The 27,748-nt window shown below is 35.0% G+C and overlaps 1 protein-coding gene and 1 pseudogene across 1 annotated transcript; one reads left to right on the top strand and one right to left on the bottom strand.

The window, feature by feature from the left end:
- Positions 1 to 5,157: 5,157 nt before the first annotated feature.
- On the bottom strand, positions 5,158 to 10,657 carry LOC107937893 (TMV resistance protein N). The gene is made up of 6 exons (XM_041104963.1): positions 9,938 to 10,657; positions 8,575 to 9,676; positions 8,220 to 8,260; positions 7,172 to 7,412; positions 6,133 to 7,029; positions 5,158 to 6,053 (listed from the first exon to the last, which is right to left on the bottom strand). The coding sequence occupies exons 1-6, from the start codon at positions 10,507 to 10,509 to the stop codon at positions 5,322 to 5,324; spliced, it is 3,585 nt and encodes a 1,194-aa protein (XP_040960897.1). The 5' UTR covers positions 10,510 to 10,657; the 3' UTR covers positions 5,158 to 5,321.
- A 7,847-nt stretch (positions 10,658 to 18,504) lies between these two features.
- LOC107937875 (T-complex protein 1 subunit theta-like) lies at positions 18,505 to 26,901 on the top strand (annotated as a pseudogene).
- Positions 26,902 to 27,748: the final 847 nt, after the last annotated feature.

Consider the following 27,748-nt stretch of genomic DNA (forward strand, 5'->3'; position numbering starts at 1 on the left):
AAAGATGAATGTGCCTTTTGCCGTGAAAAAGGGCATTGGAAAAAGAATTGTCCTAAGCTACAAAAGGGCAAGGCTATTTCTAATGCATGTGTAGCGGAGCATGATGAGGAGTCAGACTTTAGCTTGGTTGGCATGGCAATGGCATGTCAAACGGATGAGTGGATTTTGGATTCAGGATGTACTTACCATATGTGTCCTAATAAGGACTGGTTTTCTAGTCTTAAAGAGCTAGAAGGTGGAATTGTTCTTATGGGCAATGATAGTGCTTGTAAGACAATGGGAGTGGGTACAGTCTAATTGAAGAATCACGACGGCTCAATCCAAGTTCTGACAGATGTTCGCTATGTACCCAGCTTGAAGAAAAATCTCATCTCATTAGGGGCCCTAGAATCTAAAGGGCTCACAATCACTTTGAGAGATGGATTACTAAAGGTAGTAGCTGGGGTATTGACGGTGATGAAAGGCACTAGAAGAAATAACTTGTACTATTTAAATGGAAGTACAGTTATTGGATCAACATCAACAGCTTCTGCGAAAGATGCAGATTCAGAGGCTACCAGGTTATGGCATAGGCGATTGGGACATGCTGGTGAAAAAGCTTTGCAGACTTTGGCGAAGCAAGGCTTGTTGAAAGGTGCAAATTCTTGCAAATTGGAATTCTGTGAACATTGTGTTCTGGGCAAGCAGACGAGGGTAAAATTTGGTTCAGCAATTCACAATACGAAAGGAATTCTGGACTACGTTCACAGTGATGTGTGGGGACCTACCAAAGTGGCTTCTTTGGGAGGTATGCACTATTTTGTCACTTTTCTTGATGATTATTCAAGAAAAGTATGGGTGTATCTAATGAAAAGAAAAAGTGAAGTTTTGGATGCATTTCTGAAGTGGAAGAAGATGGTGGAGACTCAGACTGGTCGAAAGGTCAAACGACTTCGATCAGATAATGGTACTGAGTACAAAAACGATCCATTTCTACAAGTATGCCAAGATGAGGGCATTGTGCGACACTTCACTGTTCGAGATACACCACAGCAGAATGGGGTGGCAGAACGCATGAATCGGACTATACTGGAGAAAGTTCGATGTATGTTGTCCAATGCTGGATTGGGCAAGGAATTTTGGGCTGAGGCAGTTACATATGCGTGCCATCTAATTAACCGATTGCCATCAGCTGCAATAAATGGAAAAACTCCTATGGAGATGTGGACTGGTAAACCTGCTACTGATTATGATTCTTTACATGTTTTTGGTTCCACTGCATATTATCATGTAAAAGAATCTAAGTTAGACCCAAGAGCAAAGAAAGCATTATTCATGGGTATAACTGGTGGTGTAAAAGGATACCGTCTCTGGTGTCCTGATACAAGGAAGATTGTTTTCAGTAGAGATGTAACTTTTGATGAATCAACCATGATGAAGAACGAGGATTCACAAAAGGATGACAAAACCAGTAGTACTTTGCAGCAGGTGGAGCTTGAAAAGGTTAACGATGATCCAGCTAATATTGAAGGGACAAATGATGAAGAGGTTCCTACCCAAGAACCTCTACAGCAACAAGATTCAATTGCATATAGGAGGCCAAGAAGAGAGATTCGTAAGCCTGCTCGCTTTGATGATATAGTGGCCTATGCACTTCCAATTGCAGATGATGATGTTCCTTCTACTTACACAGAAGCAATAAGTAACCCTGATGGTGTAAAGTGGAAGCAAGCAATGAATGAAGAAATGCAGTCTCTTCATAAAAATAAGACCTGGGAGTTGGTGACACTACCCAAGGGAAAGAAGGCAATTGGATGCAAATGGGTATATGCAAAGAAGGAAGGATTTCCTGGTAAAAATGAAATTCGATACAAGGCTAGATTGGTAGCAAAGGGTTACGCTCAGAAAGAAGGAATAGACTACAATGAAGTGTTTTCTCCAGTTGTGAAGCATTCGTCTATTCGGATTTTGCTAGCCTTGGTTGCGCAATATGATCTTGAACTAGTTCAGCTTGATGTGAAGACCGCGTTTTTACACGGTGATTTGGAAGAGGAAATCTATATGACTCAGCCAGATGGATTCAAGGTTGCTGGAAAAGAAAATTGGGTTTGCAAACTGACAAAGTCGCTTTATGGATTAAAGCAATCTCCGAGGCAGTGGTACAAGCGATTTGATCAGTTCATGAAAGGGCAAAGGTACACAAGAAGTAAATTTGATCATTGCGTGTATTTTCAGAAGCTACAAGAAGGAACTTTCATATACTTGCTCTTATATGTTGATGATATGCTAATAGCATCTAAGAGCAAAGTTGAGATTGAAAGATTGAAGACTCAACTCAATCTCGAGTTTGAGATGAAAAATCTAGGAGAAGCTAAAAAGATTCTCGGCATGGAAATATGTAGAGATAGAGCTCATGGCAGAGTTAGCTTGTCTCAGAAGCAGTATTTGAAGAAAGTACTACAGCAGTTTGGCATGAACGAGCAGACCAAACCTGTAAGTACCCCGTTGGCTTCTCATTTCAAGCTTTCTGCACAACTATCTCCTTCGACGAATACGGAACAAGAATACATGTTGCAAGTTCCGTATTCTAATGCAGTGGGTAGCTTGATATATGCAATGGTGTGTACAAGACCCGACATTTCACAGGCAGTTAGTATAGTGAGCAGGTATATGCATAATCCTGGAAAAGGACATTGGCAAGCTGTGAAATGGATTCTACGGTATATTCAGAAGACCGTGGATGTTGGATTACTGTTCAAGCAGGATAATACACTTGGTAAAGGTGTTATTGGGTACGTTGATTCTGACTATGCCGGTGATTTGGACAAGCGAAGATCAACCACCGGTTATGTGTTTACACTTGCTGGAGGACCAATAAGTTGGAAGTCTACACTACAGTCTACAGTTGCATTGTCAACCACAGAAGCCGAGTACATGGCTGTAACAGAGGCTGTAAAGGAGGCTGTTTGGTTACAAGGTATGGCTAAAACCTTGGGGTTGGTTCAGGAGCATATTAACGTGTATTGTGATAGTCAAAGTGCTATTCATTTAGCAAAGAATCAAGTCTATCATGCACGTACAAAACATATCGACGTACGATTCCATTTTGTGCGGGAAATTATTGAAAAGGGGAAAATTTGTCTTCAGAAGATCAAGACTGCAGATAATCCCGCAGACATGATGACCAAGGTGGTAACAGCAACCAAGTTCGAACATTGTTTGAACTTGATTAATATCCTGCAAGTTTAACAGTTGAAGAAGGCACTATCAAGTATTGTTGTCAAAAGCAGAAAGAATTGTGTAAAGATAAGATTATCCTAATCAAATCTTCAAGGTAGAGATTATTAGAATATACCCATACCCCATACCTTGCCCATACCTTTCCCATACCTACCCATACTTTGGAAAGGTCAAAGTTATGGGCACCAAATATTTATTTAGTGTTGGGCATGGGAAAATAGCAATTTTTGGTCCCTAAGTGAATAGTGACTTTGCAAGGTGGCCCTTGAATCTCAACTATAAATAGGCCAACCATTGCTCATTCTCATCATCCCACACTTGCCATTCTCTACTTAAGGCAATTGTTCTCTCTCCCTATTTGTAAAGTTTCACTTGTATTTTTGGAGTGAAATATATTTGGTAGTGCCCGAGGACGTAGGCAAGATTTGCCGAACCTCGTTAAAATTCTGGTGTTCTTTATTTTTTGTTCTGCATATTTTGCAAGTGATTGTAGTGATTTATTGTGCTATTAAATTACGATAGAGGGATATTCCGGCTAGGAAAGATTTGGTACTTAAGTGATCCTCGTGATCCACCTCTCTTTCCTGGGAATTGAACTTAGTGTGATTTTTTAGTACAATAATTTTACTCTTTCACACGCTTCCGCGCAACAGGAAGTAAGAAAGAAAAATATGATCACAGTTCCCTTCAACTTCATTGCACCAACAACAATTGATGGAATCATTAATTGTTAGAATACCTCGATCCCTTAAAAAATATTTTGAAGGCACACCATTCTGGAATGAGAGCAATAGGAAGCATTGCACCTTTGATGCACCAATGAGCCCTCAGAATCAAGAGAAAACACAAATTTCTTTACAGTAAATTTCCCTTTGCCGTCCACCTCCCACATTCGCCTTATTACATTAATCACTGGATCCATACATAGCCAATTTCCATACCGATGTTCCCTCAAGTAAGCTTTAATCACACCGTGGTCTCAAAATAGTTTGCTCAAGGACTGGTGTTCCAGAGAAGTCATCCCTTGGATTATTGCAGAGTAGAATGATTTGTGATATGGTTTTGTCAATATGGGATCTTGTTGGGGTTTTTGTAAGAGCGGAGGAAGAAAAACAGGAAACAAGACAAGACAGCAAGATACAAGAAAAAAATTTTACTTGCTCACAAATGTGCAGCAAGGGAGCTTATGGCTGATAGCTCATTTTTGCTCACTTATTCAATAAGAAAACAATACATTTATAGTCAAATACATCACCAAATACTACCTATTACCATTAAGTAGCCTAGTAACTTGATAAGCATTGCTTGTACACATAAACAAGCCACCTAAACTAGTCATTCAACACCTAATGTATCAAGTTGTCATCAACTTGTTCATTATCAACTAGTTTGATTACAATGAAACTAAGGAGAAAACCTTGCTGTTACAGCAAGCATACGTACTGCAGCATGTTTACAAGCTGCATGCACTTCAACCAAAAATATCACAGCAGCATGGTTGGCCAATTTTCAACAGATCTTCTGTTAGCATGAATTGAAGCCATTTAAGTAGTATTAACTATTAAGGGCCTATATAAACTACAAAATGAAGCTATTTAAATACTATTTAAGCAACACCAAAACAGAGTACAGGTTCCATGGCGTTTTATTTAGCGAAAATAGTCTGATGACAAAGATAAAAGATGATTATATTTCACCCTATTACCTGCTTCTTCATGCAGTGAAAATATAGAAGTAAGTTTATACATATAACATAAAATTTAATAAATAAATAAATAATAAATTTCATTAAACAGTACAAGTTTCAATCATGTAAAAATTAATTAATTAGATGAATAAATTTTTAAATGTATAAAACACTATGTTATCTTTCAAACAAAACATGTCATTCGATACAAGTTGGTGTTCAACATGTCTATACTCAAAATTTAGAGTTGATTACATAATTTGAAGAATCATATTTCATACTCGTATCAAAATATATGTTGAGTAAAGATGTTCAAAATGAATACTTTAAGTAACATGAAAGATGTAAATAAGGTCGATAAAAAGGTCTAAAAACAGAATTTATAGGGCAAGGCTAGTGAAGTAGTTTACCACAGTTACAGCTTCTTCCTCGATCGGCTCATTATAAAATTGAAAAAATTTTGCATCCATTTTGGTTTTTGTTTTACAAGGGAAGTGCTACCTATTGAATCTATTGATCCATCGTTATCAGCAGAGTGTTGATGGACATCTTCAAGATTTGGAGAACATTGAGTGGTATGGATATGCAGCTCTTTTATGTCTTCCAAATCTTTCTCATTCACCATTCTAACACCACACTTTTTCACCTTAACACAGGGAACATCCGGGTCTGTGAAAGACAATTCAAGCTCATCGCATTCCTGATCTAAGCAATCTATTGTCCACAAATTATTAATTTCACATTCACCACATTTATCCTCTAAGGAAAATGGATATAATTTATCACGCGACCAATATCTAAGAAATAGGTGATCCTTCGTTATGGGCTGGTTAAAACGTTTCCCAAACAACCAACTACTTGCATCGACACGTCGAAGATCTGTATCTCGGAAGACAGATCCATCTCGACCGCCTTGTCCAGAATTTCTACAATGGATAACAGCTCTGCAGTTGATAAACTTATCCTGGTAAGCATCATCATTGACAAAAATGCAACAGGAAGCTACTCCAATCCATTGACTATCATTCTGAATATTGAGTGGTAGAGGTATCCTAATTGTAGAGCCACCTCTCTGTTGGCTAAACCATTCTGGGATTTCACTTCCAGGTATAATAACATCAAACATTTGTCTTGAATTTGCAAATGCCTGCAAAATGAAACTTCAGTCACTTGGTAAATAAAACCATAAATTCCCAAGTATGAGAGGGAAAGAAAGATTAATTAACCTTGAGATGTTTTTTCAACAATGTTAACGCATTGATGTTCTCAGCCAATCTGTAGCAGTTAATGGCTTTAATGGAAGCTAAATCCAATAAATTGCATACTTTTAACGGACTTGCAACTACTTCAAGTGAAGCACAACCATCTATGCACACTCTTGCTATACTTGTTAGAAGCTCTGGCAACGATTTAAGCTCTTTGCAACTTGATAACATAAGAAGTTTAACCTTGGGAAGTCGAGTAATAGACGCAGGTATGCTGAGGAAATTGTTACCACTAAGATCAAGATGTGTCAAGGAGGATAGGCAAAAAATATCACTAGGAATATCTCCTTCACGAAGATTGCAGTCCCTTAGCTTCAACTCTCTTAATGAACTCAAACTTGACAACGAAGGCAACATCAGAGGCATATTTGGTCGTAACTTAGATGATGGTCCTTTGCACCCATTGAAAGACAGAATTTTAAGATTTTCCAATTGAAAAATCAAGGATGGTGGTTCTGTTATCGCTGTTTCACTCAAGTCAAGCTCTTCCAAAAACTCTACTTGCTGCAAATTCACTGGCAAATATTTAATTTTATAACAACTAGAAAGATCAAGAGTTTTTAGATGTTTCATTTTCCCATCAATCTCCGGAAACCTTACAAGACTTGAGCAACCTGAAAGAATTAATGTTTCAAGAGATTCCATTCCAATTCTGGTTGGAAGACTCCCAAGACTTGTGCAGTCTCTTAAATTTAAAAGTTTAAGCATCTTAAGCACTCTGATTGATGGATGGACATCTACTAATCTGGTACAACCTTCCATAATCAAAGCTTCAAGTTTTGGTGTTGTTGTGAAGTCTGGCGTCTTGATCAGGTATTGAGACCCTTTGAGGTTGATCATTTTCAACTTATACAAGGGCTGTTGAAGACAATAATAAATTAGAGAGAAAACATAATAATGCCCAATTTTGTTTTTGTTTTTCTTTTTTTACCTTAATCAAAGTTTAATCATTTATATTAAAATAAGCTAAAACACAAGGATAAGATAAGTTAATTCTTACTCTATTTCCTTTCCATAGTTGTTCAATGTGACTATATGGTAAAAGAAGTGCGACAAGATTGTCCGGTCGAAAGCTTGAAGGTAAATATCTTAAAGGATATCTTGTCCAATCTAAAAGCCGTATTTCATTAGAGAGATATTTGAGACCATCACAATTTGATAGGCAAAGAACTTTGAGCAATCTCAATTTTTTCATCTTTGAGAAGGTATCGTCACTCAAATTGAGCACCTTGCTCGATTCCCTAATAACCATGAGCAAAACAAATATGAGTTTCAAAATATATAGAAACATTCGATATCTAAAAGCTATGTTGCATCGATATTGTTTTTTTAAGTACCCACATCCTACACTTATATCTAATGCATATCTGAATATGGTATTGAGATATGATTGAACATATTAGACAATAGTCTATCTAACACTTACATTTGACTTTGAATTACCTAAGCCTAAAAAACTAGAACTAATATTTTGATTTACGTTTGGTGCACTGATGTGTAATTCTATGCATTACCAGTGAATCAAATGATGGCATGTTATAGCCTAGTTCATTAATATTAGCAAAGACAATAACATACATCTCTTTACAATTTCTTTTGAAAGAGTAATGTGTTTCTATATAAATTTTATAAATATAACATTGAAAAATTAAGTATTAAGGGTGTGTTTCATTAGGTGGAAAAGTGAAAAGAACATGCATTTTGCACCCTAATGCATAAAAATCAATCATTTCAAATTGAAATAATCAAAATTATGCTCTCTTTTTTTCAAATGTTCTATTTTTTCTTTCCTTCCACTTTCCACTATATAAAGCAATAGTGAGAAGGGAAATATATTTTCCATTCAATTTTCCATCTTTCCTACCAAGCACACCTATAGAAAGAAAATTATTTTTTCTTTTCCTTCAAAATTTCATCCTTCCAATTTTTTATTCACTATACCAAGCAAAGCAAAAATGTTGTTTTTTCATTGTTTATTATTGGATTTAAAAAAAATAATGACAATATTAATAGAACATATTGATAAATTTAAATGTATGTTTTCCTACCTTTTATTGTTGATGATCATGCCTTCAATAACTTCGGTAGCCTAAAAGTAATCAAGAATAGGCAATAAGAAGACAAAATAAATGCTTTAAATTGTACGATAAAACTTTTGAAAATTTACATACATGTTCAATATTACCACAATCTTTTGGTCAAAATATAGTACATAAAATATTTTGAACTAAGTAAAACATTTTCTAATAAGAGTAGTTCAATAAAATTAAACACTTATATTATGAATCCTTATTAATAATTATAATCAACAAATCGGTACGTAAACCAATTAGACTAAGCTTTGGATTTACATCATATATTGATAATAAAAAAAATTGATGTAATTTTTGTTGAATGATTTACCGTGTTTTTTGTTAGGACATGATGGACATCCCTTTCCTTCCACAATCTACAACGTTTTCCAGGTTCATCAACACACTTTTCTTCAACAATTTTTCTTCCCATTTCTTGCAACAAGGCATGCATCCACAAATATTGGTTGCCATCTTCAACTTTTATGAGAGATTTCTTAATTAGAACATCAATTCCAATATTTGGAAAAAAATCACAACCATCCAATACTTTCATTACCAAATCTTTCTTCTCCCAATTGAAAAAGCATGCCATATCTAGAAATATATTCTTCTCCCTTTCTTCCAATCCATCAAAGCTAATTCGTAGTGTGTCAAGAATTTCTTTGTTAGAATCTTGTTTAAGTCTTTCGATTGCACTTCTCCATTGAATTATATCTCTATCGCACAAAAATGAACCCAAAACTTCAAGAGCTAAGGGCAGACCATCAGCATAATGTACAACTTGTTTAGAAAGCTCAATGAAATCATATTTCGGCGTTGTATCACTATCAAAAGCTTTCAAATTGAAAAGCCTAAGTGCATCGTTGGGATTCAGTGTTGTAGGCTTATACACATCATCGATTCGATAAGATCCGAGCAAATGTTCATCTCTTGTTGTTACAATGATCCTACTCCCTAAATTGAACCAATCACGCCTTCCAACCAAGCATTTCAAGTGTTGTATGTTGTCAACATCATCAAGAACAACAAGAACCTTTTTACCAGACAACCTGTGGCTAATTATGGCATTCCCATCATGAACATTGAAAAAATTGAAGCATTCATCCGGAAAGATTTGAGAAAGAAGTTGTTTCTGTAAAGAAACAAGTCCATGTTTGTTTGAAACTTCTCGAATATCAGCAAGAAAGCATTTACCCTGAAAATGAGCTAACATTTGAGTGTAAGCAACCCTTGCAAGAGTTGTTTTACCAATGCCACCCATTCCGCAAATTCCTATAGTGCGGACATCGTCTTCCCCAATATTTATTTTCGAATACAACTCCTCCAAATGTAAACTAATTCCAACCAACTCATCATGAACAACTGGATATGTCTGACATAATTTTGTTGATATCTTCTTAACAACGTCTCTAATAAACTCTGATTCGTGCCTACAATGAAATTAAAATCCGATATGCACTTTTTCATTTTTAGTTTAGTGAATCATGAAGTATAATATGGTTGGAAGCAAACAAAAAGTATGAATAAGACAGTAAGATACATTATAGCATCAAAATACACAACTTGCTCGTTAGTTGAAATATGGGAATTCTCAATTAAACAAAAAATTATAAAAATAACATGCAATCCAATAAATAAAACAATTTTTTAGTCATTAAAATTAGGAAATAGAGAAGATAAGAAAGAAATACCTATTATTTAAATGCCATCCCTTGATGTTAGCCACTTCAGTCAAAGCATTTCGCCACTTTTGGATCTTGTCTTTATCTTCCTTGTATCTTTCTTCGTGTTTGGCAAAGGCTTCTTCAACCTTTTCTTTTTGTTTTCTTAAATAAGATGGATCAACATGGTAGAAAATTGGAAATACTTTATGACCCTTGTCATTTTTTTGTTTAACAATCTCCGCAAGCTCCTCCAAGCACCAACCTGAAAATGCATAGGTCTCGGAAAAAACGATTACCGAGCACCATGATTGCTGAATTGCATTGAAGAGTTCCGGTGCGATCTCTTCACCAGTTTCCAACTTTGGATCATCTCTAAAAGTGACGATCCCGGTTCTATTTAGAGCATCGTAGAGATGATCCGTAAAATTCTTGCGAGTATCTTCACCTCTAAAACTCAAGAACACATCGTATTTCTTTCTAGAAATGGACGAGGAAGTCGAAAGTAACGACGACATGAGGATGTATGAGAAGAAAAATATGTGGATGTAGTTTTCAAAATCAGTCGCCCAATACCTCCGAAACAATAAGTATATGAGCATGAGGGGAGAAAAACAGATGAAATTTCGAGGGAAGAACAAAGGGAGTAGGTGAATCTATCAGTACAATAATATCTTTGAAAAGGGAGTAGGTGTGGAAATTCGGGGTCATAGATGCTCTTTCCGGGAAGACTCCAAGAAGGTGAGAGTTCACATGCAGCCTACAATTTTTCTGAAAATTAAATTCATTAATTTATTGAGAACCATATAATCTAGGCGAAACTCATAGTAGATGATGAATAGTAAATTCTATCAATACAATAAAGGCTTTAGCCTTAACAATAATAAAACATCATGGCATGTTAACAATTAGTTTTGTCACAACTCAAGTACGATATATTTAGAGTAATTACAAACACTTAATTTGATAAGGAAATCAACCTTGGATGGTCTAAAGCAACGAGCAAAAATTGACAAAAGAATCAAACATACGCCAAATTAGAGAGGACGACAATAAAATCATCTCTAAAATCACTTGTAAAACTAAGATTATATGCATAAACACAGTTATTAAATAATTGAAAAAAATATATAGAACTTAACAACACGAAAATAGATCCTACAATTATCATCAAATAACGTGTTGGACGGTTTGTGTTTTGTTTTTATTATTATTTTATATTATCATATCTACTTTATAATTAGTAGCTTATGTTACATATGTGATTTTACGCATTTAATATTTGATTAATTTTTTTTAATATTATACTTTTAATTGAAGTAATTAGTATAAAATAATATTTTTATTTAAATTATTAAATATATGTAAAATATATTAATTTATCAATTCAAACAAATATTATAATAAAAAGTTTTTAAATGATAATTAAATAATTTTTAACATATTCCACATATATTATAGTTTTCCTTTATGTAGCTAATGCAATGTAATATTACTCAAAATAATAACTACTTAACATAATTGTCAGCAACCTCTTGGCCTATTTACAAAAGCTTGGTTTTGTAGGTACGAGAGCTTGGGTTCAATCCTAAGCAATCCTATTTTCCTCCCTTAAATATATATAAAAAAACTGAGCATAATAAACTCTAATAATAATTAAGTGATAATTATAAGGATAATTTTAAATTTAGTAATATAAAAAAATAAATATCTTTTTCAAACTCGTTGTTTTATATATTACAAATTAAGTATTAAAATTGTGTTTTACGTGTCATAGCATTTCACCACCATTTGATCTTATCTTTTATCTTCCTTGTACCTTTCTTGGTGTTTGGTGAAGGCTTCTTCAACTTTTTCTTTGTTTTCATCCACATCGGGGGCCATAGATGAGCCTTAGATGTTCTTTCCGAGAAGACTCCAAGAAGGCGAGAGTTGCTGTTAACATTTATAGAGTTTTTCTTGGTTAAAATGTGCCAGAAGTCCCTGCATTTTTTATAAAATTAAAATTTAATTCCTATACCGTTAATCACTAAATTATGGATAAATTTTTGCAGGTATCTTCACCTCTAAAACTCAAAAAAACATAATATTTCTTTCTAGACATGGATGAGGAATTCGAAAGTGACGATGACATGACGATTTATGAGAAGAAAAATATATATGGATATAGTGTTCAAAATCAGAAAATAGATGGCTCAATACCTCAGAAACAAAGTAGAAACAATAAGTATATGAACATGAGGAAGGAGAAAAACAGATGAAATTTACAGGAAACAACAAAGGACTTGTCTAGGAAATTTGTGTATATGTTTCCCACCTTTTACTTTTCCAAATGAATCTATCTTCATTATAATACCTATGAGAGGGAGTCGGTAACAATTAATTAAGAGTTTTTTTTCATTTTCTTAAATCTTAAAATCAATGTTGAGACATTAATCAAGACTAAACTTGTCTCCTTTAATGATATAAGTATCACCTTATCTACAATCCTACATGAAGGAGAAAAACAGATCAAATTTCAAGGGAACAACGAAGATTTTTGTCATCAATTTCTCTATACATTTCCATTTTTTCTTCCAAATGAAAGCGCGTAGGTGTGGTAATTGGGGGATGATAGATGAGTGATAGATGTTGTCTCCACGAAGAATCCAAGAAAGAGTCAACAAAATTGAGCCTACAATAATTATAAGTGTTGGACCGTTTGTGTTTTACATTATCATATTTACTTCATAATTATAAAGTATTAACTAATTGTGTTTTACATGCTTAACTAGTTTCTTATGTAACATACATCTAATTATTTTTATTTCATTAATTATATATTTATTTTATTTATTAGTGTATTTGATTATTATTTAAAGATATATGATTATTTATTTAAAATGCATATTATTTTATGTAATGTAAAATAATTAAAATATTTTATTAGACTTAACACATAATTTAGTACTTGAGTTTGACACTTTTTTCTAATGTGATACTTATGTTATTTTTTGGTCCAATCAGGTATTTGTATTTGACAAAAGTTATATATTTTAACACCCAAAAATAAAGATGTTAAGTGTTTAATTCGAGTTTTAGGGTTGGTTTGATGAAAATTAATTGCTAATTATGTATTTTCATCAAACCAACTCTAAAACCCTAATTAAATCATATCCATTAGACTGTATTTGACAAATTAAATGTAAAATTAAACAAATCCACAATTAACACTAAATTTATTCTATTAACAAAATCATGAAAAATTCAAAGTTAATAATATTAACAATTAAATCAATTCCCAGACCTGAACTAAACACTAAAAGGTTAACATCGTTTGTAATGTCCCAAAATTCACGGGCATTGGAAAAGTACATTATCGGGCCTCCATCTTAGTAAACTGAGTCATAAATAATTATTAGAAGTAATTATGAGTTTAGTTGAGTGCATAATTAGGTATTAATTAGGTGAATTTAGCCTAATTAAAAATAATTAGGAAAAAAAGAACTAAATAGAGTAAAGGGTAAAAGTTTAATTATAAATAAAAAAAGTATAAAGGATCAAAATGACAATTAAGCCAATTCATAAGAATGAGGCGGCATAAGCTGAGTATGATTGAAGATTTTTATGTGATATTTTCTATTAAAATTTCATTAATAATCATTAAGGTTTAGTACTAAATAATAAATAATATTAATTATTATTATTATTATTATTATATTATGAAATAAGTTAAAGAAAGACAAATGTATGGTAGTGATTTAATACAAATGTATTGATAAAAGTATATACATTTGTAATAATTATATTAAATTATTAGATAGATATTTATTATATAAATAATTAAATAATAAGATTTTTTTTTGTGTGATAAATAAAATAAATGATGACAAATGTATGGTATAGATGATATTGTATATTTATAAATAAAAAATATATGTACATTTGTAATATTATTATTTGTTGTTAAATAGATTTTTATTAAATAAATAAGATAATTGACAAATAAATGGTATAAAATTTATACAAGTGTAATAAAATAAATATGTACAAATGTAATTAAACAATTGGTTTACTTAATATATAAGCATAATATATTTTATATTGATATTAAATTAATTATTTAGTAATTAAAAAAGAACAACAAAAGAAATAAAGTGAAGTAAGTAAAAATAAAAGAAAGAAAAAAAGAAACAAAAGAAGAACAGAGAATGAAACGAAAACAGGGGAAGAAAAAGGGAAAGAAAAGAAATGGGGAAAATTGGGATTTTAAAGCTTCAAGTTTAATTGGCAAGCTAACTTTAGCCATTTTCTCTTAATTTTGATGTTTTAGAAGCTTTAAAACAAAGTTTTGTTGAAATTAAGTGGAGGTTATGGAAGTTCATAGGTTTTTGAACATGATTCATGTTGAACAAGTTGTTAAATTAGGGGTTTAGTTGATAGAATTTCTAGTTAGAATAGATAAAAGGATTAAATTGTAAACTAGGCTATAAGTTTTACATAGTTGGGATTAAGTTATAAGAAGTCTTAAATTAGGGCTTAATTATGAATATTGAATAATTGAGTTAAATATGGCAAGAAATTAAGTAGAAAAGAAGTATGAATTAAGCTAGAAAAGTAAGTAAGCTTAGTTAGAATTAAATTGGGAATAAGTAGGAATTGAATAAAATTTAATTATTATTATTATTTTTTATAATTTAATGCTGTAATTAATAGTGAAAATAATTATTATTTTTGTAGCTAACAAAGAACTTGAGGCATTGACATCGAAAGGAAAGGAGAAAGCTATCGAGGACTAAAACGGGAGATTTACGGTTTGTATTACTATAATTCAAATTATTTATTATTTAATGCTATATTTAAATTTATATGTATGGTAAGTGAAATATAAGGTAAGTATTATTATTAAGTTGAAAGAAATTCAATTGAATGATGAATATATGTGTGGAATTGAAATTAATATTGACTTGAAAATGGAAAAGTGAATTTTGAATTAAATTGTGATTAAAAGTGAAAAAGTGAAATTGAATTGAAATGTCAATTTGGAGACCCTATTAACTAGTCGGGCTGAGTCGGATATAGTTGGCATGCCATAGGATTGAAAGAGTTCAGGGATACTTCGACCTCGAGTCGATGAGACACTAGGTGTCACTATATTTCTTCGGATAGATTCAATGAGGTACTGGGTACCAACTTTCTTCAGCTTTACCGATGAGACACTAGGTGTCAACTATTGCTTCGAACTATTCGATAAGGTAGTGGGTGCCATACTGGAGTGTTTGGTTGGATCCGTGTATCCGTCAAAGTCCGAGTTTTGTTAATAGGGTAAATAATGAAATGATAAACTGAATGAGTTGAACAATCGAGCTATTGAAATGAAACAAATAGTTGAATTGTAAATTGAAATGTGATATGAGACTGAGAAATGAATCTAAGGTTCATGATGTGTCCAAGTTTCAAATTGTGGATATATGATATTAATTGATGAATTGTTATTGTAGAAATATGAAATTTGAGTTTAAATTTGTATGTATGATTTTATGCATTACATGTTTATTAATATTATAATTTGAATTATGGTAATACCATTGAGTATGAAATACTCAGTGTACGGTTGTTTCCGTGCGTAGGTCATTAGAGTTCAAGGTCCAGTTTAGCATCCAGAAAGATCCCGACTCCATCAAGAAAATTTTGGTGATGTATTTCTTCCTTTTGTTTAAGTGGCATGTACTAGGTGATTGTACACGAGTCGTATATATATGTAAATATATATGCTAAATGATCTTGGTTGTAAATAAATGGTTATAATCTTTTGGATGATAAATAAAGTTTAAAGTTATAAATTAGTAAACTTAGTATTAAATCTTGAAATGAAATGAAAGATATGAATTAGTTTTTTTTTTACATGTTAACTTTAACCTTTTATAATTAAAGTAGTAAATCAATTTATTAAGCATGATTTAGTAGCGTTTTAAAGTATAAAATCATTGATTGAAATATTGGTATTGGTTTGTTTTTGGTTTTAAGTTTGCAGGGGGTTTTATGTAATAATAAGGAGAAATACTGTCGAAATTTTAAAAAAATAAAAAATGAATGAAGCCAATTAACATAAATTTATATGAATTTATGATTCTTTTATATATGTTCGTTATTCATCTAAGAATTATTTGTAAATTGTCTGAGATGTCCAGTAATACCTCGTAACCCTGTTCCAGTGTCGGTTTAGGGTTAAGAGGTGTTACATTGTTACTTTTGAATACCAAAATATATAACTTCTGTCAAATATATGTAACAAATTGAACAAAAAAAAAAACAAGAGTACCACATTAGAAAAAATTGTCAAACTCAAGTACCAAATTATGCATTAAATTATTTTATTACAAGATATTGTTTAATTATAGATTTCAATATTTAAATTAAAAACAAGAGTTTTGTTTGGTGGGATGTTTTCTTACTGCTAGTGTGGTCCACTTTCGGACGATGAAGAATACATTGGCAAATTTGTGGCATCCTTTAAGGTGTGTGCAGATCTCGAATATGGGAGAGAATAAATATTTGTTTAGATTTTTCAATAAGGTGGACATTGATAGGGTGATTAATGGGGCACCATGGGCTTTCAGCAATCATTTGTTAGTGTTCCATCATTTGGCTATTAATGAAGATCCCATGCAAGTACCATTGATTTTTTCGTGGTTTTGGGTTCAAGTACATGATATTCCCCTAGGATTTTTCTTTGAAGCAGTGGCAAGATAGTTTGATAATTTTATTTGAGAATTTTTTGGATTATGATTTGAAGCAGATTTCGAGAGGTGTTAGTCAATATTTGTAAATAAGAGTTAAATTAAATGTGAGATCCCCATTGAAAAGGAGGAAGAAAATTTAGGTTTCCTTATCAAGTTTCATATATGCGAGATTTCAGTATGAAAAAAATCACATTATTCTATTTCATATGTGGCCTTTTAGGGCATGGAGAAACTTTTTGTCTAGTTAGATTTGTCACACCCCGAGTTTGGTGAATCCGAATTATGGCATAGAGTTGTAAAGATTATCTATTTGACGTATTATAGTTCGCCATGTTTGGTCTTTTGGCGAGTACGATTGGGTGTAATGTACCTGCCGCTTAGGAGATTAAATATTTTGTCTCAAATTATTAAGTGATTCTAGTAAAGGATACCGCCAAATGTTTAACACCGTGGTTTGTCTGAGCATTGTACTAGTTAAGTTGAACATGATCTAGTTAAGAATCAACTGGATTGGCTGGTCAAATTTTTATTGAGAAAGGACTTTCATTTATGTTTCTCTTAGAACTTGTAGGCCATTAAGAAGGACAGTTCTAAATGTATTAACATCTGTTAAGTTCCCACACTAAATGTATTGACATCTGTTAAGTTCCTGCAGGTTGAATGGGTTATATATATGGGTGAGAAGGTCTATTGAGAATTCTTCTTCTATTTCTTCCTTCAATATTATTCTCTGTTTCTTCAAATTAAGTGCTATTTCAATCTCTTCAAGTTAGATGTTAAGATGCTGGGATTAGTTAGAGGTCACTCTATCTCTTAGTAAGTAATATGGCTTTGCATGTTAAGTTTTGAAGGATTTATGATGTTAAGAGTTTACTGAGCAGTAGGACTAAAACAAGGTCTTGCATGGGGTTTATCTATGATTGAGATGTTGAAAATCTGTGTATAAGGATTTTAATGGTGAAATTGTGTTCTTTGAGTAGCTGTTGCTGCTAGGCCAAGAAAGATGTTCGAGTTTAGAGCTTTGAACTACAGTTGGTGAGTATCAGGTGAGTGTTTATCTTGACTCTTGCATGTTTACTGTTTAGATATAAACAAGCATAAGTGATAATGATATCTTTGAAGATTGTTAAGAATGTGAAAAATAAATGATGATATATGTGGTTATGATGGAATGTATAAAACTCGGTGTGAATAGAATGTTGTTCGTAAGTATATATGTAAGAATCAAATAAGTATGAATAATTTGAGAAGTGGGGTTGGAGTAACATTATTTTGTGGTGCCTCTGGTATGACAGGTATATTGCTAACTAGACTGATATATCACAATATGAGTGTATGTGTAAGATCATGTGGTGGAAACCCATGACACTATGATATAAAAACACCCATGGTGTATCCTCTAGTGAAACATAGTCTGGATTGGCAGGACAAGATACATGAAGTGAATAAGTCCGTGTGTTTGAGCCCATGGCAAGATGTGTTTGTATGAATTCTCATGGTGATGCCTCCGTTATGATAAAAACTGGATTGGCAGATCACGACATAAGGTTTAAGTATAAGACCATGACTAAGGAACCATGACATCTTCTGTGAAAGTCCGTCGGGACAGTAAACACGTGATTCTAAATTTGTCCTATATGGCATAATCAACTAAGCCTTTGTGGCATATTTTGTTTGGTCCTTGTGGCGTGTTCGACCAAGTCTTCTTGAGAAATGATGACTATCGGTCTTCTTTATGGTAAGTCCTGGATGTATTCTGGGTATGTTGTGATATGATCAAGTTATATCATTAAAAATAATAACCTACTTGGGAAGACAAGGATAAATTACTCAAGAGTTTTCCCGATTACAACCTTGAGGACTAGGTTCTTTCCAATGGGGGGGACTATTGTTGTAAACAACAAGGACATTGGCTTAATAGATCAACAAGATTCAACGGATGCTGGGACTAAGCAATTGGGACAAAGAAATCCAAAGAGAATAACACGTACAATGAGGCCACCTAACAAATATAATGACTTTGTAATGGATCCACATTAGCATTGACTTAATGATTTTGTTGTGCGAGAGGAGTGGGTATAGGTAGCAAGAAAGGGAAGGAAAATGGCATGTGTATTCTGTTGCAAACTATCAAGTTCTTCTCATCCACTTCTCTAATTTTCTCATCTCATTCTTATGTTTTTCCTTCAATTTTCCAATGATGGAACATAATTAGCAATAAAAACTTCAATTACTCTTGGTTTTCTTCTTAATCTAGTGTTTATTTAGCTAGTGATTATTACATAGTTTAAAATTCAACACTTCAGCAAAATATGTTTTTTAAAATATTTATATTAATTATTTAAAAATATTTAATTTTTTATGTTATGCACCAATATATTAACTTTTTAAAATATTATTTAAAATAATTTTTTTTCTTTCTATTTATCCATTTCAGATTAATTTAAGTTATACAAAGCTGCTTGATAGTTTTCACTTGGCCAAGTTAAAGGTCTCGTTGCTTTTTGACTTGTATTGTTATGTTCACTTCGTGTTAGGTGGCTGTGTTTGCAACTGGTGTTGATTCATCTGCTACTGAAACAAAAGGAACTGTTTTGATTCACTCTGCTGAGCAGGTAAATTATGATAATTTTTTAATTCTTTTTTTAAATAGGAGATCGTATGAAAGAAGCAACCGATTAGAAGGCAAATTGTTTTGAATGCATTCCTGTTATTTTAAAATCTGTGGTTTTGGGCAATATGGGCATAATGATTTTCTTATCTCACGCTGTCCGTCTTTACATTTTGTAAATTGGTATAGGGTGCTTTTGTTGGTCAAATATTCTAAATGTGGAAGGCTTCTCTTTATGTTTTTTTTCTTACAGCTAGAGAATTACGCAAAAACTGAAGAAGCTAAGGTTGAGGAGTTCATTAAAGCAGTTGCTGATTCTGGTGCCAAAGTTATCGTTAGTGGTGGAGCAGTCGGGGAAATGGCATTGCATTTCTGTGACCGTTACAAGTACATCAAGCTTCCTTCCCATATTTCCAACTCTTTACTTTGCTCTTTCTTGTTTTGATTTGATATTAAGCCCATGATGTTGACTATGTTGTGTTGATAGATTCACCTACTTTTTGGATTCAAAATTATTTCAATTATTTTGCTCTCTTGGTCAACATCTCTGATACGTGATTTTATTTGGGCAGGTTAATGGTCTTGAAAATTAGCTCAAAGTTTGAACTACGACGCTTCTGCCGCACAACAGGCACTTCTGCTCTTGTGAGCATTCTATCTAGATTATGTTATAAGAAAAAAGATCATATCTTTTGATTGCAATCTAATGGGCCTTTAATTCTTCTGACAGCTGAAACTCAGCCAACCAAAGCCAGATGATTTGGGATTTGTTGATTCAATTTCAGTTGAGGAAATCGGTGGTTCTCGGGTATGTTTGAAGAGGTGGATTTACTTATATTTGGTTCCTTGTCCTTGCCTCACTCTATTTTGCCTTTGCCAATTTAATGTAGGTCACTGTTGTGAGAAGTGAAGATGGGGGTAACAAGGTTGCCACTGTGTTCTGCGAGGAAGTACTGATAGTATATTGGATGATCTTGAAAGAGCTGTTGATGATGGAGTCAATACATATAAGGTTTTTTTTTTTTGCTGATCTTTTTCTTTGAATGCCATATAAACCTCACCTGCTGAAATTGTCTTTTCCATTTTTTCTGGATGTAAATTCCGAGGAAAGAATCATTATCCCATTCTTAATGCCCATTCATTTTTGCTCAGGCAATGTGCAGGGATAGTCGTATAGTACCTGGAGCTGCTGCTACAGAAATCGAGTTGGCGAGAAGACTGAAAGAGTTCTCCTTCAAGGAAACAGGGTGATTTGTTTTTTCCGTGTGCTCTTCTTAATGCAAAATGCCATCCTGCATGTGTTGTTTCATATTTAAGCTGCAATTTTATGCATTACACTTGTATGAATGACATGTGTTGGAACAATGGCAGCAGCAAACATCAAACAAAGTTACAACACTGTGTTTGCAAGACTGAAGCAAGAAAAATCGAAGCAAAGCAAAAATTGATCAGAATGAATACTCAGCAAAGTTGTAACTGAACATTACATTTTTTCATTCAAGATTTGAATATATAAAAGAACTACAAATTTGGTTCATTTGACAGATACCTAATGACATAACTACTCCCACTTAAACTAAACTAATACAAGCTTAAGTCAAATACAAAATAAGCTGACATATCAGCTTTTACATCATCAATCCAATCACAAACTTAATCCAACTAACTATTAAAACTAGTTACAATTAAACTGAACTAAGTTACATCAAAACAAAACAGCAATATCTGTTGCTTCATTTGGTCTGAAAACCATTCGTGCACACCAAGCAAAATGAGCTGAGCTCGATAGCTGCTGGTCTCGATGGTAGCATGCTTCCGGCTCCATGTTGCATTGCAGTCCAGCTTTCAACACTCCTCCTTGGACTGTATGCAACACACTCCAATTGCACTTCTCAAAGATTCAAATCGAGCAGCCCCTAAGGGCTTGGTCATTATGTCAGCCAATTGTGCTCCTGAGCTGCAATGCACAAGGCTGACTTCCTTTGCTTGTTCAGCCTCTCTAACAAAATGCAGTTTGATTTTAAAATGCTTAGTCTTACCATGGAACACAGGGTTCTTGGCTATTGCAACTGCAGACTGATTATCCACCCAAATTTCAGTTGCTTCACCTTGAGTTTCATTAAGATCATGAAGCAGCTTCCTTAGCCAAATGGCCTGATTGACTGCTCCTGCTGCAGCAATGTACTCTGCTTCAGCTGTGGACTGAGCAACAGTTTGTTGCTTCTTTGAACTCCAGCAAAACATGCCCGATCCAAGTGTGAAGAAGTATCCAGAGGTACTCTTCATGTCATCGAGAGATCCTGCCCAGTCACTATCAGAGTAGCCTTCTAGTTTCAGTTGGTTCTGACTTTCAAACATTACACCAAAACTAGCAGTGCCCTTGATGTATCTAAGGACCCTCTTTGCTGCCTTCAAATGTGCCTCATTGCAGCAATGCATAAATCTCGATAGCAGGCTGACACCAAACATGATGTCTGGCCTGGTTGCTGTTAGATATAACAGACAACCAACTAGGCTTCGATAGTGCCTCTCATCAACCCTTTGCTGATCACCACTGCTAGTCAGCTTTTCTCCTTGAGCCACAGGTGTGCTGACTGCTTTACAGTTATGCATGCAAAATTTGTCTAGGATCTTCAAAGCAAATGAATGTTGGCTGATGAAGATACCTCGATCAGACTGGTGTACTTCCATGCCAAGGAAGTAGGTCATGATCCCCAAATCTGTCATCTCAAACACTTGCTGCATTTGGACCTTGAACTGATCGATGAGCTCAATTTTGCTCCCTGTCACAAGCAAATCATCCACATACAAGGAAACAATCAGCAAGGTTTCATGTTCTGACCTTTTAACATATAAAGTAGGCTCACTAAGGCTCTTTACAAATCCAAGTTTGGTCAGGTAAGCATCAACTCTGTCATACCAGGCCCTTGGTGCCTGTTTCAGGCCATAGAGGGCCTTTCTCAACTTATACACTTTGTCTTCATGTCCAGCAACTTCAAAACCTTCAGGTTGCTCGATGAAAATCTCCTCCTTGAGAAAACCATTCAGAAATGCTGATTTGACATCCAATTGATGAACTCTCCATTGCTTCTGAGCTGCTATAGCAAATAGCAGCTTAATTGTATCCAGTCTTGCCACTGGAGCAAAAGTTTCTAGGTAGTCAACACCATACTGCTGACTGTAGCCCTTCACCACAAGCCTGGCCTTGTGCTTGTTCAGTGAGCCATCAGCATTGTACTTGGCCCGGTACACCCATTTAACTCCTATGACCCTCTTGTGTTCTGGTCTGCTCACCAACTCCCAAGTCTGATTTTTGTTGATCATTTCCAATTCAGCTTCCATAGCTTTCATCCAGCTTCTATTCTTAGCAGCCTCCTCAAAGTCTGAGGGCTCAATCACAGCAACATTGCACCTCTGATAGACATCAGCCAAGGTTCTGGTGCCCCTCACTGGTATATCATCGATAGCATCATTACTTAGTCCTTCTTCTGCAGGTTCAGTAACCAAGTCTAACTGGTCCAATTCAGACAAGTCAGCCTCAACACCATTCCAATTCCACACCTTTTCCTCATCAAACTTTACATCCCTGCTGACTAAAACCTTCTTTGCTGTAGGATCATACACTCTATAGCCCTTCTTGTTGCTGCTGTAGCCAACAAAGATTCCTGGAGTTGCTCTGCTCTCAAGCTTGGTCCTTTTCTCTACTGGAATAAGTGCATAACATACACAGCCAAACACTTTTAAGTGTGTTACCACAGGTTTGACTCCATGCCAAGCCTCAAAAGGAGTCTTATCCTTGACTGCTCTAGTTGGCAGTCTGTTGAGCAGATACACTGAGGTGTTGACTGCCTCAGCCCAAAACTGACTTGGAAGCTTTCCTTGAAACAAGAGGCACCTGGCCATGTTCAGTACAGTCCTATTCTTTCTCTCACAGACTCCATTCTGTTGAGGAGTATAGACTGTTGTGAGCTGATGGTGAATCCCAGCACTATCACAAAGCTTCTGAAATTTCTCAGACACATATTCAGAGCCATTATTAGTCCTCAAGGCTCTAATTTTGCAGCCTGACTGATTTTCAGCATAAGCCTTGAATTTGCAGAAGGCTTCAAACACTTCTGACTTTTGCTTCAAGAAATAGACCCAGCACAACCTTGTTAAATCATCTATAAACAGGGCAAAGTACCTGTTCTCACTGATTGAAGGTGTTCTCATAGGGCCACAAACATCAGAGTGCACCAATTCGAGCTTGTTTTGAGCTCTCCAAGCACTGTCAGCAGGAAAAGGCAGTCTAGCCTGCTTACCAAGCTGACAAACCTCACAAACATTCCCACTAACTTCAATTTTTGAAATGTCATCAACCAGATTCAGCCTATGTAACAGATCGATGGATCTAAAATTTGCATGGCCTAGTCTCCTATGCCACAAGTCAGTGCTTTCAACAAGGCTGGTGTATGCCTTTCTTTCTATTTGGCTAACATCCAGCATGAAGCACCTATCAGTCATAGAGACTGTGACTAACTCCAGACCATTCATGTCTTGAACAATACAGCAACCATCCTTAAAAACCAATGTATAGCCCTTTTCAACTAATTGGCCTACACTAAGCAAATTCTGGTCTAAATCAGGTACAAAAAACACATCTGAGATCAGCTTGTTACCTGAACCAGTGCTAATCAACACACTGCCCTTGCCTTTAGCCTCAATCAGCCTACCATCTCCAATTCTAATCCTCGAGTGGAAGCTTCTGTCTAGGCCTTTGAACAGCTTCTCATCTGCTGCCATATGGTGTGAGCAGCCACTATCTAGTAGCCAATCATTGCTGGCCTTGGTTGTGCCAACAAAACAAGTTGCTGTGAACACTTGCTCCTCCTGAGCTTGAATGTCCTCAGCAGGTCTAGCTTGTTGCAGAGCAGCCTCCCTTGGTTTGCCCTTGCACACCTTCTCCACATGGCCAAACTGCTTGCATTTTCTACACTGAATATCTGGCCTAAACCAGCAATACTTTTCTGAATGTGTTGTCTTCTTGCAATGAACACATGGTGGGAACACTCTTTTTGCTTCATCTCTTCCTGACTTGACCCTTCTATTGTGCCAAGGCTTCTTGCCTTTTGCAGTCACACTCGAGCCTTCACTGGCTTTAGCCTGGAAAGCAGCTTCAGGATTCTCCTCCTGCCTATTTGCCCTCCTTTGCTCAAGTGCATACAGGGAGTTTATCAGCTCAGACAATGAAATGGCTGATAAGTCCCTCGAGTCCTCAAGTGAAGAGATTTTAGACTCAAATTTCTCAGGGAGAGTTGTAATAACCTTTTCAACAACTCTGCTCTCTGTGAAGTCCACTCCCAGGAGCCTAATGCTGTTGACAATGGCCATTATCCTGTCTGAGTACTGCTTGATGGTCTCAGACTCCTTCATCCTCAAATTTTCAAAGTCTCTCCTGAGGTTGATCACTTGCTGTTGCCTTGTCTTATCAGTCCCCATGAACTCCTCCTTCAGCTTCTCCCAAGCCTGCTTTGGTGAGTCACAGGCCATGATGCGAGTAAATATCACATCAGAGACTCCATTTTGCAAGCAGGCCATAGCCTTATGCTTCTTGGCTCGCTCATCAGCATGCTGCCTCATCTGTGCAATGGTGGGATTGGCTCTCAATGGAGGTGGTTCAGCATCATTCTCGATCACACTCCAAAGATCATGTGCCTGGAGATAAGTCTTCATTTTAACTATCCAAATGTGATAGTTTTCTCCAGTGAACACTGGTGGAGGTGGTGGAGCGAAACTCATTCTGTTAAACTGATTTTAAGTGCTTCAATCTTACCAAATTTTGAACTTGCTGTTGGTTTTAATTCGAACACAACAGATTGCATACAAAGGCCTCTCAAAGACTCGGGCTCATGATACCATTTGTTGGAACAATGGCAGCAGCAAACATCAAACAAAGTTACAACACTGTGTTTGCAAGACTGAAGCAAGAAAAATCGAAGCAAAGAAAGAGCAAAGCAAAGCAAAAATTGATCAGAATGAATACTCAGCAAAGTTGTAACTGAACATTACATTTTTTCATTCAAGATTTGAATATATAAAAGAACTACAAATTTGGTTCATTTGACAGATACCTAATGACATAACTACTCCCACTTAAACTAAACTAATACAAGCTTAAGTCAAATACAAAATAAGCTGACATATCAGCTTTTACATCATCAATCCAATCACAAACTTAATCCAACTAACTATTAAAACTAGTTACAATTAAACTGAACTAAGTTACATCAAAACAAAACAGCAATATCTGTTGCTTCATTTGGTCTGAAAACCATTCGTGCACACCAAGCAAAATGAGCTGAGCTCGATAGCTGCTGGTCTCGATGGTAGCATGCTTCCGGCTCCATGTTGCATTGCAGTCCAGCTTTCAACAACATGAACACATTTGTGGCTGGATGGAATTCTACCCAAGGTAGTCAGTACCACACTGGTTGGTACGACCGGAACCGGTGCAAAACCGACCATCATGATTCTACCTGCTGAACAACTAGGTATTCAGGCATAGTGCTGGAGAGGTGTCAAATGAGTCAACTTCTGCATTGTTGGCTGTCAAGTTATTTATATCTTGCATTGGTCATGTTCATTCTGATAGCTGTGTTGAGAATCTCCTACAGGTTTTTGGGATTTATTGTAGATTAGATGAGTACTAGAAGAAGCTATTAATATTAACTACGGGATATTTTGCAGATTGGATCAGTATGCCATTGCTAAGTTTGCTGAAAGTTTTGAATTGGTACCGAGAACCCTGGCAGAGAATGCTGGACTCAAACCAATGGATATTATTTCTAACTTGTATGAAAAGCATGCATCTGGGAATGCTAAAGTGGGCATCGACTTGAGGGGAGATGACTCTGAGGATTGTGTTTGCAAGGATGTCTCAACCGTGAATGTTTGGGACCTTTATGTCACTAAGTAAGTCGCTATTTACAATTATTTCTGGCTCAGTTCTGTTCTCTTTTGCATCGAAAATTAACCTCTGATTCTTTTATAATTTACAATTGTTGACTTTTTTTTGTCAGGTTTTTTGCTCTCAAATATGCTGCAGATGCTGCCTGCACTGTGTTGCGTGTAGATCAGGTAATTTACTAGAGGCAGAAAGCTTGAAAATGAAAATCGCACTTAAAATAGTTTGCTGATGGGATTAGATTCTCATGCAAAGCTGTATTTGTTGCTTAGGATCGCATATGTATTTCATTTTCCAAACATTTTCTTCCACTAAGCTCAGTAATGCCGTTGATTCAATGTTTGCAGATTATCATGGCGAAACCAGCTGGAGGTCCAGCGAGGAGAGATCAACCGGCAGGAATGGATGAGGACTAAATCTTGCATGGTATGATTGATTTCCCATCTCTTGTATCTCACCACCCATATTCGGACTTTGTTTAGGCGTCAATTTTATTATTATTATTATTATTTCTTTTTAGATGCTAAAACGAGCTTGAAAGAATTTTTGCATGTGATTTTAGAATGTTTACAGTGGGGAGTAGTGGTGATCTATGTTTTTAGTGTATTACCCGAACCTATATTAGCGCCTGGGGTAGGGAGTTAGAAGATCGTCTCATTCATATCTTTCTCGATTTTGCATGGATGTTGGTTATATCATAGCCTATTTTACACGAACCCATTCATTTTCTCTTAGTACCTATATTTAACACTTATGTTTGATACATATCTTATTGGCAACCATGCAATCTTTGACTTTTCAAAGATATGGGTGTCAGGATATTGGCACCGAAAATCTGAGCATTTAAGGCACCGAAATTGGGTTGAAATTTGGAATGGAATAATTGCAATTTTGGTCCCTAATTGTATAGGGATTTTGCAAGTTAATCCTTGAACTTCAACTATAAATAGGCCTAACTATTTCTCATTTTACACATCCCACATATGCCATTCTCTACTTAAGGCATCGTTCTCTCTCCTTATTTGTAAATTTTCACTTGTATTTTGGAGTGAAATATATTTGGTAGTGCCCGAGGACGTAGGCAAAATTTGCTGAACCTCGTTAAAATTCTAATGTTCTTTATTGTTTATTTTGCATATTTTGTGAGTGTGATTGTAGTGATTTATTGTGCTATTAAATTACGATAGAGGGATATTCTAGCGAGGAAAGACCTGGTACTTAAGTGATCCTCGCGATCCACCTCTTTCCTGAGAATTGAACTTAGTGTGATTTTTTAGTACAATAATTTCACTCTTTTACACGCTTCCGCGCAACATATCTAGATATGTATATAAAGGGATTACATTAGTTTCGACTGAATAAGTTTGTTTGAACAGACTTTATAAAAGGGATTACATCAGTTTCGGTCAGATAAATTGATTCGAATAGACTTTTATGCATTCCTAGTGAGGGAGGATTGAGTGATAACTTCAATTATTATGTATTAAATGGACAAATCTAATTCAGAATAAAACTTGAGATTTAGTTATTTCGTGCAATAAATTAGTCTTTAAGAACATTTATTT

The sequence above is a fragment of the Gossypium hirsutum genome, chromosome D11, assembly GCF_007990345.1.
Source record: "Gossypium hirsutum isolate 1008001.06 chromosome D11, Gossypium_hirsutum_v2.1, whole genome shotgun sequence".
Classification (NCBI taxonomy): domain Eukaryota; kingdom Viridiplantae; phylum Streptophyta; class Magnoliopsida; order Malvales; family Malvaceae; genus Gossypium; species Gossypium hirsutum.